General features: G+C 61.7%; 1 protein-coding gene across 1 annotated transcript in view; it reads left to right on the top strand.

Moving 5' to 3' along the window:
• Window positions 1–13973, top strand: part of SIGLEC1 (sialic acid binding Ig-like lectin 1, sialoadhesin) — a 35503-nt gene that overhangs the window by 14912 nt on the left and 6618 nt on the right. Inside the window, exons 2-18 of the mRNA XM_010580841.1 lie at window positions 791–868; window positions 1669–2025; window positions 2111–2404; window positions 2855–3118; window positions 3917–4171; window positions 4733–5032; window positions 5860–6114; window positions 6892–7194; window positions 7604–7674; window positions 7738–8092; window positions 8146–8250; window positions 8662–8961; window positions 9693–9947; window positions 10668–10970; window positions 11601–11855; window positions 13073–13378; window positions 13694–13890. Coding sequence (XP_010579143.1) covers window positions 791–868; window positions 1669–2025; window positions 2111–2404; window positions 2855–3118; window positions 3917–4171; window positions 4733–5032; window positions 5860–6114; window positions 6892–7194; window positions 7604–7674; window positions 7738–8092; window positions 8146–8250; window positions 8662–8961; window positions 9693–9947; window positions 10668–10970; window positions 11601–11855; window positions 13073–13378; window positions 13694–13890 — 4253 coding nt within the window. The remainder of the gene's footprint in view (window positions 1–790; window positions 869–1668; window positions 2026–2110; window positions 2405–2854; window positions 3119–3916; window positions 4172–4732; window positions 5033–5859; window positions 6115–6891; window positions 7195–7603; window positions 7675–7737; window positions 8093–8145; window positions 8251–8661; window positions 8962–9692; window positions 9948–10667; window positions 10971–11600; window positions 11856–13072; window positions 13379–13693; window positions 13891–13973) is intronic.

Here is a 13973-nt window from a genome sequence, read left to right as displayed (position 1 = left end):
CCCCCCCGGTCCCGCCCCCCCCCCCAGATGCTCGGACCCTCCAGAGCTCGCCTGGCGTCTGTGAGTGGGTCACGGGGATTTCTGCCTTCCCAGGGATTTCCCTGAGAGTGCTTCTTTAGAAGTATCTCACCTCTTAGTTTCAGGTATCTGCTTGCTTTCCTTTGCCTTCATTTTTATTTTCAACTCAGACTCCCATAACTGGCATTTGCACGACCCCATCCCACGCCGTACACACATTTTCCATGTCAGTATTAGTCTTCATTTGCTCCCCGTGTCGCACGGATGCACCGAGCACATGAATAAGCTCCGTAAATCCTGTCACCTCACTGCAAAACCCAGACTAGCTCCTTAAACTCCCATGAGAGTTCAGTGGGGCTGGGGCTCCCCCTCACCCCGCACCATCCCTTTCCCACCCCGGCCTGTCGGAGACCGCACCGCGGCTGCTGGCATCACCGTGCATCCAGAGTGATGTCGGTGTCGCTGCAAGCAGGATTTATCCTGCGTGGGTCAATAACGTGTTTTGCTGGTGGGTAACTGACATGAAGGAGCTGGGATTGAGGTTTTGCCATTCAGTGCAGAAGGAATTGGCTTTGGCTGGTGCCGGGGCGAGCTCTGCCAGCCCAGCGTGAGAGCACACGGTGGGAAGATCTGGGCTGCGCTGATGTACGACACATTTCAAGGGTTTTGGCCACCTCTTCTTGTTGTCAGGGTCCCCTCTGCCGAATGCGGACTCCAAAGACCAGCCACCTCCCACCCTCGCAGTGTGAACCTGCCCTGCCTCTGCCCCCAGGGACCCCCAGCAGTGCCCGGGGTGCTGCCATGCCCCTGCCCTGGTGGCTCGTCCTCCTGGCCAGCCTCATCCCACCAGGTAAGGTACCACGGAAAGACCTGCTGCCTTCTGCCCCGCCGGCACGGTCCGGTCCCCTGCAGGGGCTGGTTGCCTGGATTTGCACCAGGATGGGTGGGAATGGGAGCTCTGATGCCCTGGTCCTGCCAGGAGCCGTGCGTGATGCCTGAGGGATGGGCAGGACAGGCTCTGGGGACCCTGAGGCTGGTCCTGGCTCCTGCAGACCACGGCACAGCAGATGCTCTGGGGAGATTTGCTGGCATGTGCTGCATCGCACCGCGCTCCCACATAGCAGCTCTGCCCATGCTCCCGATGGGCAGGCGCGTGGTGCCCGTGGGCAGGGATGCAGCTGGGCTCCGGCATGGGGTGGCAGGGGGACAGCCAGGGCATGACAGAATGGACAAGGAGCCAGAGAGGGGGGTGAGGAAACAACTTTTGGAGGGCCAGGAGGGCAAATTTTCCTTTTTTACTAGTTTTTTTAGGCCTCTGCTTTTCAAATCCGGCTGTTGCCTTGCACTGTCCGAAAGCAGCACCCACAGATCCAGCTTTTCCCCGTCATGTCCCCCTTCTCCACCTTGAAATTTTCCCCTGGGGGGTTTTGTCTTACCCATCCACCCTATCCTCCTCTCTCACCTCTCTCCCCCCCGAACCCCTTCCTGCCCGCCACGACCTCCTGCCTGTTCAGGCAGCTCAGGAGATGTGACACAGCCCCAGTGGGTCCCAGGAGGGGAGCAGGGGTCTGCAGACCATACGGCTGGGACAGCTCGCAGCAGGCCCCCCGCACGGCTGGCACCCTGACGACCCCCCCTCCTCCAACACAGCCCTCGGCTCGTGGGGGGTCACCTACCCCGAATCTGTGCGGGGCGTCAGGGGGTCCTGCGTGGTGGTTCCTTGCACCCTGAGCTACCCCACCGACGTGACGGCCAGCGACGGCATCGTGGCCATCTGGTACAAGGATTACGACGCCCAGAAGACGGTGGTGTACCACTCAGCAGCCCAGGAGGTGGATGCTCGCTTCAAGGACCGTGCCCAGCTCCTGGGGGACCCCGCCGCTCGCAACTGCACCCTGCTGCTGCTGGGGGTGACGCCAGAGGACAGTGGGCCCTACAGGTTCCGCTTCGAGATCATCAACGGCGACCGGTGGTCGGCGGCGCGGGATGTGATGCTGAGCATTTCGGGTGGGTACAGTGGGGGAGACACCCCCCCCCCGCCCCCAGCCCCCTGCCCCACGCAGACATCCCACCCTCTGCTCTCCATCCCCAGAGCTCGAGCACCCGAGGACTGCCACCAGCGAAGAGCAAACCGAGGGGCAAACGTCCACCTTGGAGTGTTCCACACCCTACGTCTGCCCGCTGGGTGACGTCGCCCTGCGCTGGGAGGGCTACGACCCCCAGGTCTCGACAGTCTCCAGTCGGGTCCAGCTGGACACCAGCGGGGTCGGCCACCACCTGACCCTCACCACCTCCTTCTCCTGGAAGGACCACTCCAAAAAGTTGCTCTGTGAAGTTTCTTACGGCTCGAGGAAGGCGACCGGAGAGGTCATCCTCCGGGTGAGACGTACGTGGGGCAGCTCTGCACGGGGGCTGGCTGAGTGGGGTGGGGTGATGGGGGCATCTCTGCCATGGCCAGACCACCCAGGTCCCCCTCCTGCCATCCATTGTGCCTCCTCCCTTCCCTCCTTCCCAGGGCTCCTTGCAAAAGGCTAGAGCAGAGTTTCCTCCTGCTTCTCCCCCCCTCTCCTGTTCCCCCACTGCTCTCCATGGCCAGAGCCAGCGTTGGACCCGTAAACACTGCTGAAGTGCCAGCTCCAGCTCCCTGGCACATCGTGGCACCCACTGCTGCGCCCACCCCTCTCCGCTGCTGGTGTGGGAGCTTTGCCCCCTTCCCAGCTCCCCTTTTCCCCGCACCAGACCCTCACATATAAACAGCAGGACTGGCTACGACAGCATCCCACGGGTCCTGCCCAGCCTCACCGCTGCCTGCCGTGTCTGTCTGTCCTCCCTGCAGACGCCCCTAAGGACACCCACGTGTCGGTCAGCCCCTCCACACAGAACATCCGCGTGGGTGACACTGCCTCCCTCACCTGCGAGCTGAGCAGCAGCTACCCTCCCATCTCGGCGTACCGCTGGTACAAGGATGGGGTGGCGGTGGGCAGCGAGCAGATGCTGACCCTCCGGGGGGTTCGCCGTGAGGATTACGGGCAGTACCGCTGTGAAGCCGAGAACGCCATCGGGGCTGGCGTGGCGCCTGCCATGATGCTCTACATCTTCTGTAAGTGCCAGGGGAGCTTGCCCGAGGCTGGGGCGTTGCTGGAGGAGGAGTGGGGCCATGGGAGCGGGACCAAGTTTACCCAGTCCAGACTGGGGTGGGCAGGGGCTGGCACCGAGATGGCCGGTACCGGCTGGAGGTCCAGGAGCTGGGAAGCCCGTGGTGGAGGACTGTGATGCCTCCATCACGCCATGTCTGCATCCTTCATCCTTCACGGCGCAGGGCTGTGGCAAACCCCAAAGACAGGGCAGGGAAGGATTTCCAGCCAAGTCCGAGGAGCGGAACTGGCTGCACGGCTTCGCTGCCGCTGCGGGGAAGGAGGTTGTCAGAGCTCTCAGGGATTTGGAGCCAGGGTGGTTTGTAGGGAGGGGAAGCCAAGGTCCTCCATCGGATCCTGCAGTAGAGACAAGCCCAAGACTGCCGCATCACCCAGGAGCCTGCCCGTGTCAGAGTCCCACGGGCGGCATTACCCCCCCCAGCCTGGAGCAGGTGGGGCCAGTTGGCTCCCCCCAGACCCCCCTGTGCAGACCACGAGAGGCGAAGGACGCTGCTGCACCCACCATGAGTTTTGCCCCTGGGACTTTGCATTAAAGCCTGAACTTGAACCCAAGCTGGGTTCAAGTGCCGGTGGCAGGGAACAAACCCAAACGCCTCCCGCCTCCACCACCATCCCTGGGGGATAGAGGGGCTCCTGCCTCTCCCTGGACTCTGTTCTGTGCCACAGGCTCAGGGGGCTCGGCGAGGAGAGGGGCTGCTCTCCTGACGCCGAGGCCATCCTGAACTTGCTTCCATCTCCATCAGCTGCAGAGATCTCGGTGAGCCCCGCAGCCGAGGTGCGGGAGGGGACGGCCACCACCTTGTCCTGCGACGTCCCCGGCAGGGAGGGCCAGGACCTCAACTACACCTGGTACAAGAACAGTGCCTGGCTCAAGGAGGGCACGGTGCACACCCTGCTCTTCCACCACGTGGCCGCCAGTGACGCTGGCTATTACTCCTGCAAGGTGACCAACGACCGGGGCAGCGACACATCCCAGGCCATCACCCTGAGTGTGACATGTGAGGACCCACGGCTGCTGCCAGGGGACGGGATGAGGGGGGGTCCCCACCAGACAAGGGTCTCTTTGTGCCAGGGGCTGCGCAAACCCCCTCGAGTCAAAACAAAGTCTCTGCCCCAAATGCCTTGGGTCCAGCTGACAGGGGGGTTTCAGCCCTCCTAGGTAGAAGCTGCTATAAATGCAACAATTTCTGGTCATGAGCCGCATTTGAAGGCACCATTAAGTGGTATTTGCTGCAGCAGGGACCCGTCCGTTCATTGCAGCATCTCCCGCTTCTCCACTGATCTGTTACACACCATAAACTGCTGGGAGGTTACTAACCGAGGAGCCAGCTACAATAATAACAGCTCAGGAGCTTTTGCAAGTCAGGGGGAAAATAAAATAGCCCTGGGTTTGGCTTTGACATTTCTGTAAGTAAATATAACCCGCTTACGTAAGGGGGAAAGCAGCTCGGAGGAGCAGCTGTGCGGATTGGGGCTGGACATGCCCCACGTGCAGCCGTTCAGGTAGCGGCCGCACTGCTGGGACGTCCCGAGCTGCAGCATCTTCTCCCCTCCCGCAGACCCCCCCCGGACCCCCACCATCACAATCTTCCAGGAGACGCAGGGCGGCAGGCTGGCCATCGTCCGCTGCACCGTGGACAGCCACCCGCCGGCCGCCGTGGCCCTTTACCGCGACGGCACCTTGCTGGCGGCCAGTGGGTTGCAGGCAGCCCCGCAGCAGCGGTTCGGCGTCACTGCATCCCGCAACGCCCTGCGGCTGGAGATCCGTGGCGTGGGGCCCCAGGACAGCGGGGAGTACCGCTGCACGGCCAGCAATGCCTACGGCAAAGCCAGCAACGCCAAGCAATTTGTCGCCCGTGGTGAGTCCCGCTGGTCCCGGTGCGAGGGGGCTGCCAGGCTCCTGGCTCCGGGTCTTGGGTGCCAACAAACTCCTGGGACTGGTTCTGGGGGGCTGATGCAGCAAAATCCGTCGCAAAGTTTGTCCAAGCTGTTTCTTCCCTGTGCCCGCGAGCCCCCTGCGGTGCGTGGCATCTGGGCACACAGCAGGGACCAGCTCCTCCTGCCCCATCCCCTAACCCTCCGCACCCTGAGGGTCCCCCAGCCTTGGTGGTTTGGGGTGACAGAGGCAGCAGCCATGGGAAAGGAGGAGAGGAAAGCCCCCTAAAACCATGTCCAAGAGGAGCCTCCCTTAGGATGTCCAAAGAAACCAAAACGGACCTTAAGGTCCAATACTGGAGAAAATAAACTGGAGCTGGGGTGCCACAGTGGTTAGCTGGGGTCTGTTTCAAGTTGGCCAAGATGCATCCAGCCCATCCTATCACCCACCAGCCGGCAGAGGGGACCGAACCTGTCCTGGGACCAGTTCATGTGGCTGAACGTGGGTGCCCAGAGAGAGCAAGTGAAAGCTCAGGAAAGGCTCCACTTGTCTCTGCTGGTGGAAGAGATCCAGGGTGAACGGCTCAGGTGGAGACATCCCTGCTGATGTCCAGTGTCCCCAGGGATCATCACCCACCAGAGACGCAGCCACCGATGCCACGGGTTCTTGTGAGGGAGGGGGCTGTTTGGGTCCTGCCTTAGAGGGAAACCGAGTGCGGGGCTTTGGCCGGACAGGGCCAGGGGAAAGGTGAAGGTTTGCGGCAGAGGTTTCCCTTCCCTCCTTGACATCCCTCTCCCATCCCTCCTCCAGCTACAGAGGTCCTGATCCAGCCCTCAGCAGAGGTGCGGGAAGGGGCAGCCGTCACCGTGACCTGCCTGGGGGCTTGGGGCATGGCAGAGGAGACCCTCTACACCTGGTATAGGAACAGCAAGTGGCTGCAGGAGAGCTCGACCCCGACGCTGCGCTTCCCCTTTGTCCGTGGCGAGGATGCAGGCACTTTCCAGTGCAGGATCCGCAGCAGCAACGGCAGCGACATGTCGGCGGCTGTCCCGCTCCGTGTGCTCTGTGAGTGCTGCTGGGGGGGTCTCCCCCAGCTAATGCCCAGGAAAGCAAGGGGGGTCCTGGGTCCGGGCTGGGTGGTCCTGCTGGGAAGCCCCTCTGCTGTTCCCACCCCGAGGTTTCCCTCATCACCGCCGAGCATGGCCAAGGAGTTTGTGAGCAGAAATGGGGGAAAGGCAGAAGTTTCCCTTTTGCAGGTAAATCTGTGAATTTGGGGGAGGAGAAACTTGGAGAATCCCAAATTTCCCAAAGAGTTTTAAAATGTCCCGTGAAATTAAATTTGATTTCTCAGAACAAGAAATGATCCCTGTGAAAAATATATTCCAGTTGGATTTTGCCTTCCAAATATTTTCTGTGCTGTAAAATAAAAATCTTCCCTGATACCAAACCAGAAAAAATACAATTAGGAAGTTTCAGTCCTGACAAAATGGCATTTTTCTGTAGCTGTGGTGAGAAATGTGGATCACAACTGGCCCCCAGATGCCTGAAACACTGGGGTCTCTGCAGATCTGCCCCAGGGTTTGGGATAGGGCTGGGCACCTGCACTCAGACCCTGAGCTCAAGCCAGGTGACAACAGAGGTGCCACCAGAGGTGCCTGGGGCATGCAGGTCCCTTGCAGAGAGCCGGTAGATGTGGGACCCTGGGGTCTGGCAGCTGGAGGGTCATGGGATGCCCAAGAACTGCTCAGGTGGCACTGGAATGCAGCAATCCCTCGGGTTCTTGGGGTTCTCCCAGCCTCAGGAATCCATAATATTCTCACCAGAGGTGTTTTAACCCTGCAGTCCCACCAAGGCAACCGGTGATGAGCTCCTTCGTGGAGACCCAGGGCGGGCGCCTGGGCATCATCCAGTGCACCGTTGAGAGTGACCCAGAGGCCAACCTGACCCTATGGAGAGGAGAAGAAGCGATAGCCTGCACATGGGGCTGCCCCCCAACCCCCAACCCCAGGGTCCACACCACCTTGTCCTACAACAGCCTGAAGGTGGAGATCCAGGAGGTGGTGATGGAGGATGAGGGGACCTACGTGTGCTGGGCTGGGAACCTGCAGGGCAATGCCAGCGCGGCCGTGGACTTCAGGGCTGAGAGTGAGTGTGATGGAGGGGTGATGGGCAGGATAGAGCTGGGTGCCACATGTCCCTGCAGCCTCTGGGAAAATGCTGGGGGAGGGGGGGGTGGGAAGGGAATGCCAGGGAAGGAGACAGGCTGAGGAGGTCAAGGGTGATGGTGGCAGAAGGACAGAACGAGCAGAAGTAGGCCACATGCCCATGAAATCCAGGTTATCAAACAGCATCTGTCTTGAAAGAGCTGCTGTGCACAAGTCATCGGATGCTAGGGTGGAGCGTGAGTGGGATTAAAGTGGGGGCTGCTACAAGAGGGGGCTGTGCCAGCCCCTCCAGCCTCTCCTGGTGGGTTTGGAAGACTCCCCTATGGCCACAACAAGGGCTCCAGCTCCTGGCAGGGATTCACTGCTGACCCCTGACTATGTGTGACCAGGGATGCTGAGCAAAACGCTGCTGAGGGAGTTCCCACGAACCCCCTCCTGCCAGTACATCATCCCTGGGCTGGTAAGGCAGGGTGCTGCTCCAGCTCAGTGCTGTCCCCATCACAGCGTTGCTGGCCGGCCTCAGAGGGGGTTGTTCACCCCTAACGCTGCCGAGGAGGTGCTTGCTGTCCTGGCTGAGTTCACGGTGCAGCCTATTTGCCTCCTGCCTCTGCCCCTGCCCGTAGCTGCCAGCATCGCCGTGGCTCCGTCCTCCCACGTGCTGGAAGGCCACGCCGCCAACCTGACCTGCCGGCTGAGCAGTGACTCCCCGGCTCTGCCCAACTTCACCTGGTACCGAAACGGGCAGCGGCTCACCGAGGGCTCGGCCGCCTCCCTGGTGTTTCGGCAAGTGGCCAGCACGGACGCGGGTCTCTACCGCTGCACAGCCACCACCGACGGCAGCAGCCGGAGCTCCCCCGCCGTCTCCCTGGATGTGCTGTGTACGTACGGGCTGCTGGGGGACGCTCCGTTTATTGGTATATCGGATTTGTAGCTTATGTCTATGCAAGCGTGCCCAGCTCTGATCACACACGCATGGCTGTGCCCGGGGCCTGGACAGAGCTGATGAGAGTGCACGTGTGGATCTTTGAGTACATATGTATGTCCTGGGGCTTCCTCCCGTGGGCGTCCATCCCTCTGTGCCACCGTCTGCAGCATCTTTGCTTTCCTATTGAGCAAGCATGTACTTAATGTGTGCATGGGCATGAGATCCTGCGGGTGTAAAGCTTGTATACATTTGAGGGCCACTGCGTGGTATAGCACACCCCAAAAAGGGTGGCTGCTGTGGGTGGGGATGGTGTGGTCACCCTGGGGATGGTGTGGTCCCCACAGGTCCGGTAGAGACCTTCTTCCCTTCCCTTCCCTTCCCTTCCCTTCCCTTCCCTTCCCTTCCCTTCCCTTCCCTTCCCTTCCCTTCCCTTCCCACTTTTCCTTCTCTTTCCGGGAGGCCCCAGGAGATCTCACGTCGGGGAGCGCTAGCTGCTCAACCGCCGTTCTCTGCCCCGCACAGACCCCCCCCGGGACCCCCACCTGACGGCATTCCTGGAGACGGAGAGAGGCCGCCTGGCCATCTTCCAGTGCTCGGTGGCGAGCAACCCTCCCTCCCGGCTGGCCCTTCACAGGGGCGAGGAGCTGGTGGCCACCAGCGACGCGGGGACCAGCCCCAGCCCGCGGGTCAGCAGCTCGGCAGCCCCCAACTCCCTCAGGGTGGAGGTCCGGGAGGTGACGCCGGCGGATGAAGGCAGCTACCGCTGCACCGCCACCAACGCGCATGGCACCGCGGCCCGCCGCCTGTATTTCCGCGTGCAGAGTGAGTACCATGCACCGGCCGGCTGATGCCGCGCGGCATCGTGGTTAGACCCGCACCAGCGGGTGGGATGGTCCCTGCTGGGGGGGGGTGTCCTGTGCAGGGGCTTGGGTGTGATGAGCTGGGACCTGGTGGTCTGGACCGGGGGGTTTTCTGGCTGTGGGTGGGCATCGACGCCTAACCAGTACCCAGACCCTCTTGCCTCTGCACCCATACCCAGTTACCTGGTGGGTTAGCGGGAATCCTGGGCTGAATTCATTTCTTGGGTTGGGATCTGGTCCTTAGACTGATCCATCCAAATGTGTCTCTGTCGAGGTGTCCACAGGGGAGCCGGTGTCTGCGCTCCCACCCGCTGCCGCTGGATCCCATCCAGGCTCCGGCTGCTGCTCCGGAGGCACCGGCTCACCCCCCTGCCCCGCATCAAGCACCTGTATTCAAACACCTCAGCCCTGGGCACCACAACTGATGGAGTCCAGGGGGGTCAGCTAATGGGGACAGGGAGCAATGTGTTTTCTTAAAAATAAATGTCCAGTGCCAGCCCCAGGGCTGCAAGCGTCCGCAGCCTCCCCGGTCAGAACAAGAGCACCAAAACTTGCAGCGCTATGACGCACGCTATGGAAGTGATGAGGGTTTTGTTTCCGTCCTGTGCCATGTCAGGGCCGCTCAGGGACCGGCGGTGCCAAGCTCCGCTGCGATGCCCTCTGAGCCGGCATCATCATCTCTCCGTGCTCCAGCTGCCCGAGTCCTCGTCTTGCCGTCTGCGGAGGTGCGGGAAGGAGATGACGTCTCCCTGACGTGCCAAGTGGCAGGAGAGCTGCAGGACGACATGGTCTACGCCTGGTACAAGAACAGCAAATGGGTCCAGGAGAGCCCCGAAAACATCCTTACACTGCCCCGCATTGCCAGTGCTGCCGCCGGCTCCTACCACTGCCGAGCCCGCAGCCCCTCGGGGACCAGCATCTCCCCGGCTGTTGCCCTGCACGTCTCCTGTGAGTGGGACCCTCCTGGGAATCAAGGCAGGGGGGGAGCAGGGTGCTGGGGATGGGATGGTGCTGGGGATGGGATGGTGCCAGCGATGGGATGGTGCCAGCGATGGGATGGTGCCAGGGATGGGATGGTGCTGGGGATGGTGCCAGAGGCGGGATGCTGAGCAAGGCCACTTGGCCACACAGGGCTATGGCTGGCACACGGCAGGCACCTTGCATAGCCCTCGCTGCTGGCACTGTCCCCAAACGCTGCGTGTCCCCTTGTAAGCAGAACTTTGCGATGAGAAGCGGTGTGGCCACCCCATGTCTCACCTGCCTGGCGTGTGGCATAAAAAGGGGGAAAAGCAATAAGAAATATTTGGGTTCCGTTGAAACAACATGTTTCAATTGACCTGAAAATACCCAAATTTTTCAAGACTTCATTTTAAGAGAAATCTCTTTCCGAAATGGAGGGAAAAATCATGGAGAGGAAAAGTCTGGCTTAAGCTTTCCTGCAAGCGTGGGCTGCTGCTGCCGTCCTGGCACTGGCTGAGAGGTGCCAGGAGCCACTGCAAACACCTCGGGGTATCCGAGGAGCCTGGGGACGGCGATGCCACCCAGGACCTGAGAGGGGGGACGGGAGCCCTCCCGGGCTGGAGCTGGAGCCAGGCATCCCGACCTCGGGGGGCTCTGGGTGCTGACTGAGGGTTTGCTCACCCTCCGTGTAATGTCTGTCCTGGGCAGATCCTCCACGGGAGCCAGTGCTGACGTCCTTCCTGGAGACCCCCGAGGGGCAGCGGGGTGTCCTGCAGTGCACAGTGGACAGCATCCCACAGGCAGAGCTGGCTCTCTTCAAGGACCAGGCGCTGGTGGCCTCCACAGCGCTGCCGCAGCCCGCCGCCCTGCCACGGCTCAGCGTCACCTTGGCCTTCAACACGCTGCGGGTCAGCATTGGCCCCGTGCTGCTGGAGGACGAGGGGGAGTACGTGTGCTCCGCCAGCAACACCTACGGCAACGCCAGCACCTCGGCGAACTTCACGGCAGGCAGTGAGCGTGGGGCTGGGGTTGCCTCTGGGGACGGGCAGGATGCGGGCAAGGGGATGGGGATGGGATAGAGCCACCGAAACTGGCTGCGCTGGAACTGGGCAGCGATGGAGATGGTGGGTTATGGTGAAGAGGTGAAGGCAAGCACTACTGGAGGATGCTCGTGGGGAAGGGAGGGCAGAGAGGAGCTGGAATAGGACAGACAGCGCAGAAACAGAGAGGAAACGGAGGAAGATGCGTGTTTATGGGGACGGAGGGCTGTGCCAGAGGTGTTCCCGGAGAGCTGCATGTATCCCCCCACACACAGCGAAGGAACTGCAGCTCCTCTGGGAGATGATGCAAAGGGCTGGCTCAGCCGTATCCATCCCCGACGCCGTCCCGGCTGTGCTCGCAGAGCCGGCGTCACCCCGGGGTGTCCTACGGCTGCCGCAGGGGTGGGGAGGGTTGGGAAGCAGGGAGGGGGCTGCAGCATCTTCATCGCCTCTTGTCTGGAATGACGGGAAAAGAGCCCCAGACAAAAATCCCAGATGGCACCAGCTCTCCCACCAAGCAGCCCACTGCCCTCCTGCCCAGCCTCCCCTCCATCAGCCCCCAGCCCACCCCGACCATCACCTCCTTCCCCTCCCACCGCAGCTGCCAGAGTCTGGATCTCCCCCTCCCCAGACATCCAAGAAGGCAACGCCGTCAACCTGACCTGCGCGGTCGAAAGTGGCGGCAGGGAAGCGCTGAGCTACACCTGGTACAAGAACAAGGTTTGGTTCAGCAGCGGCTCGGCCCCGGTCCTCACCTTCCCCAGCGTGGCTGCCACCGATGCCGCCTCCTACCACTGCGCGGTGCAGACCCCGGCACAGACCCGCAGCTCTGCCCCCACCACCCTCAACGTCCTCTGTGAGTCCCTGTGGGCAGGGGGCTTCATAGTGTGTGTGGGGGGATGTCCCTGGCACCCAGCTGGGACGGGGACCTGGCCGCGCTGCATGGTGGTCCCTTGGGGTGTCACTTGTCCCTTGGCTGGTCCCCTCGACTGGGAACCCTCCTGGGGGCATGGTCTGGAGGGGCTGGGTGGTAGCAAGGCCTGGCTTAGTTTTGGGGGGGCTCAGTAAAATTTAGCCTTTGTCCCAGGTGATAACTAAGCCAAGCTTTATATCCCAGTCCTATGTTAGACTGCCAGCAAGCAGACCTGGCCAACCAGCCCCATGTCATCTGCAGAAGATTTTGGTGAAGCTTCTCCAAGTGCCCCAAGTTTGTCCTTATGCTTTGTACCAAACTGAAACAGAAAAATCTTTGGCTTTCGGGAAACACTGCAGGATTATTTTTTTTTTCCTGATTTGGAAAATGAAAACCAGACTTTGTATAAAAAAAGACATGCAAAAAAAAAAAAAAGTGTAGTTGCAAGTCAGAATGTAAGGTTTTTTTCCTTATTATTAGAAAAAGACGGCTTTAACCTATAAATCTGCTGTGAGGAGCGAGTGTGGAGGAGCACTCCTGGAAATGTCCTCCAGAGCGCCTGACACCCCGGAAAAAAATCCGTTGCTTCTCTTCCTCCTCCTGATTTTGGATGGTGAATGCTAGATGGATGCTACTAAAACTATCTTGGCACTACGGGCCCGAGCTGCACCCACAGTCGTGCTGCCTTTGCACAAGCCTCACTGCTGGATTTGACATGCACTGATGTGCAAAGGGTATTTTTTTGTTGAGGCCGGGTTGTGAGTGGAACACCGAGCCGGGCCAGGCCAAGTGCCATGCCACGTGCTGTGCCACGTGCTGTGCCACGCTTCCGCACCCAGCTGGCGTGGCTGGAGCTTCAGGTTAGAAATGAGCTCAGCAAACGACCCTGCGCCATGTTTTGAGTGTCGGTTTGGTTCAAGGGGACCATGGACGCTGAGGCAGCGCTGCCTGAGCAGGTCCTGCATTGCAGGCAGCTGCCTGAACCGGTTCTGTATTGCAGGCAGCGGTGTCTGGCAGCAGAGCATCACCCCCCCAGCTCACAGCCCAGACCGTGTGAGCAGCCAGCCCCACCTGAGCAGCACAGGCTGGGGATGCTCCAACTTGCTGAGACGCTGCTTATCCTACAGTTTGGCTCACCCCCCCACCTTTCCTTCCCGCAGACCCCCCCAGGAACCTGCAGATGAAGGCCTTCATGGAGAGCGGCGAGGGGATGGCAGTCATCCTCCTCTGTGCCGTGGAGAGCAATCCCCTGTCCGAGATCACCCTGCTCAAGGGGGGGCAGCCGGTGGCCTCCAGCCCCCCCGCGGGAGGTGACCACCCTGGGCAGAGCGGCCACGTCTCCCCGGCTCCCAACGCGCTGAGGCTGGAGCTCCGGGAGGCTTCTGAGGAGGATGAGGGCGAGTACGAGTGCCAAGCACGCAGCCCCCTCGGCAGCGCCCGCGCGTCCCTGCCCCTCCGTGTGCAGGGTGAGTCCGGCTTTGCTGCGGGTGGGGGGACAAGGGGCTGGGGACCCCCCCGAGCGGGCTGGTGTGGGCATCAAGGGGTATGGACCAAGTAGGTGTTGCTGTTGGGCAGCAGAGCATCGGGGGGGGGGGATTGGGAACGGTGTGGGGCCGATGGCAGGGCAAGGAGGCGCTGCCGCCCACTCGGGTGGGCACCCACCCCACGCGCGCACCCCGCCGAAGGGGGACGGTGGCTTCGGAGCCGGGAAAGGCTTTTCCCAGCCGCAGCCGAGGAGGGCAAACCTCGTGCCGGTGAGGGCCAGCGGTCTCTCTCCCCAGCCGTCAGGGTGGTGGTGAGACCCTCTGCCGAGGTACCCGAGGGGACCGACGTGACGCTGACCTGCCGGGACGCGGGTGCCCACCCGGGGACCCTCTACAGCTGGTACAAGAACGGGCGGTGGCTGGCGGAGGGGCTCGACGCCTCGCTCGTCCTCCCCGCTGCCCGGCCCACGGATGCGGGTGCCTACGCCTGCCAGGTGGGGAGGGGGCTTCGCGGCCGCCGGGCCCCCCCCGCCGCCCTGCGGGTGCTCTGTGAGTGAGGGGCGGCTGCATGGGGGGG

Source organism: Haliaeetus leucocephalus, unplaced genomic scaffold (genome assembly GCF_000737465.1).
Source record: "Haliaeetus leucocephalus isolate CR32 unplaced genomic scaffold, Haliaeetus_leucocephalus-4.0 Scaffold741, whole genome shotgun sequence".
In the NCBI taxonomy this organism is placed as follows: Eukaryota; Metazoa; Chordata; class Aves; order Accipitriformes; family Accipitridae; genus Haliaeetus; species Haliaeetus leucocephalus.
Note: the sequence above shows the minus strand (reverse complement) of the source record. Positions and strands in the feature narration are given on the sequence as shown.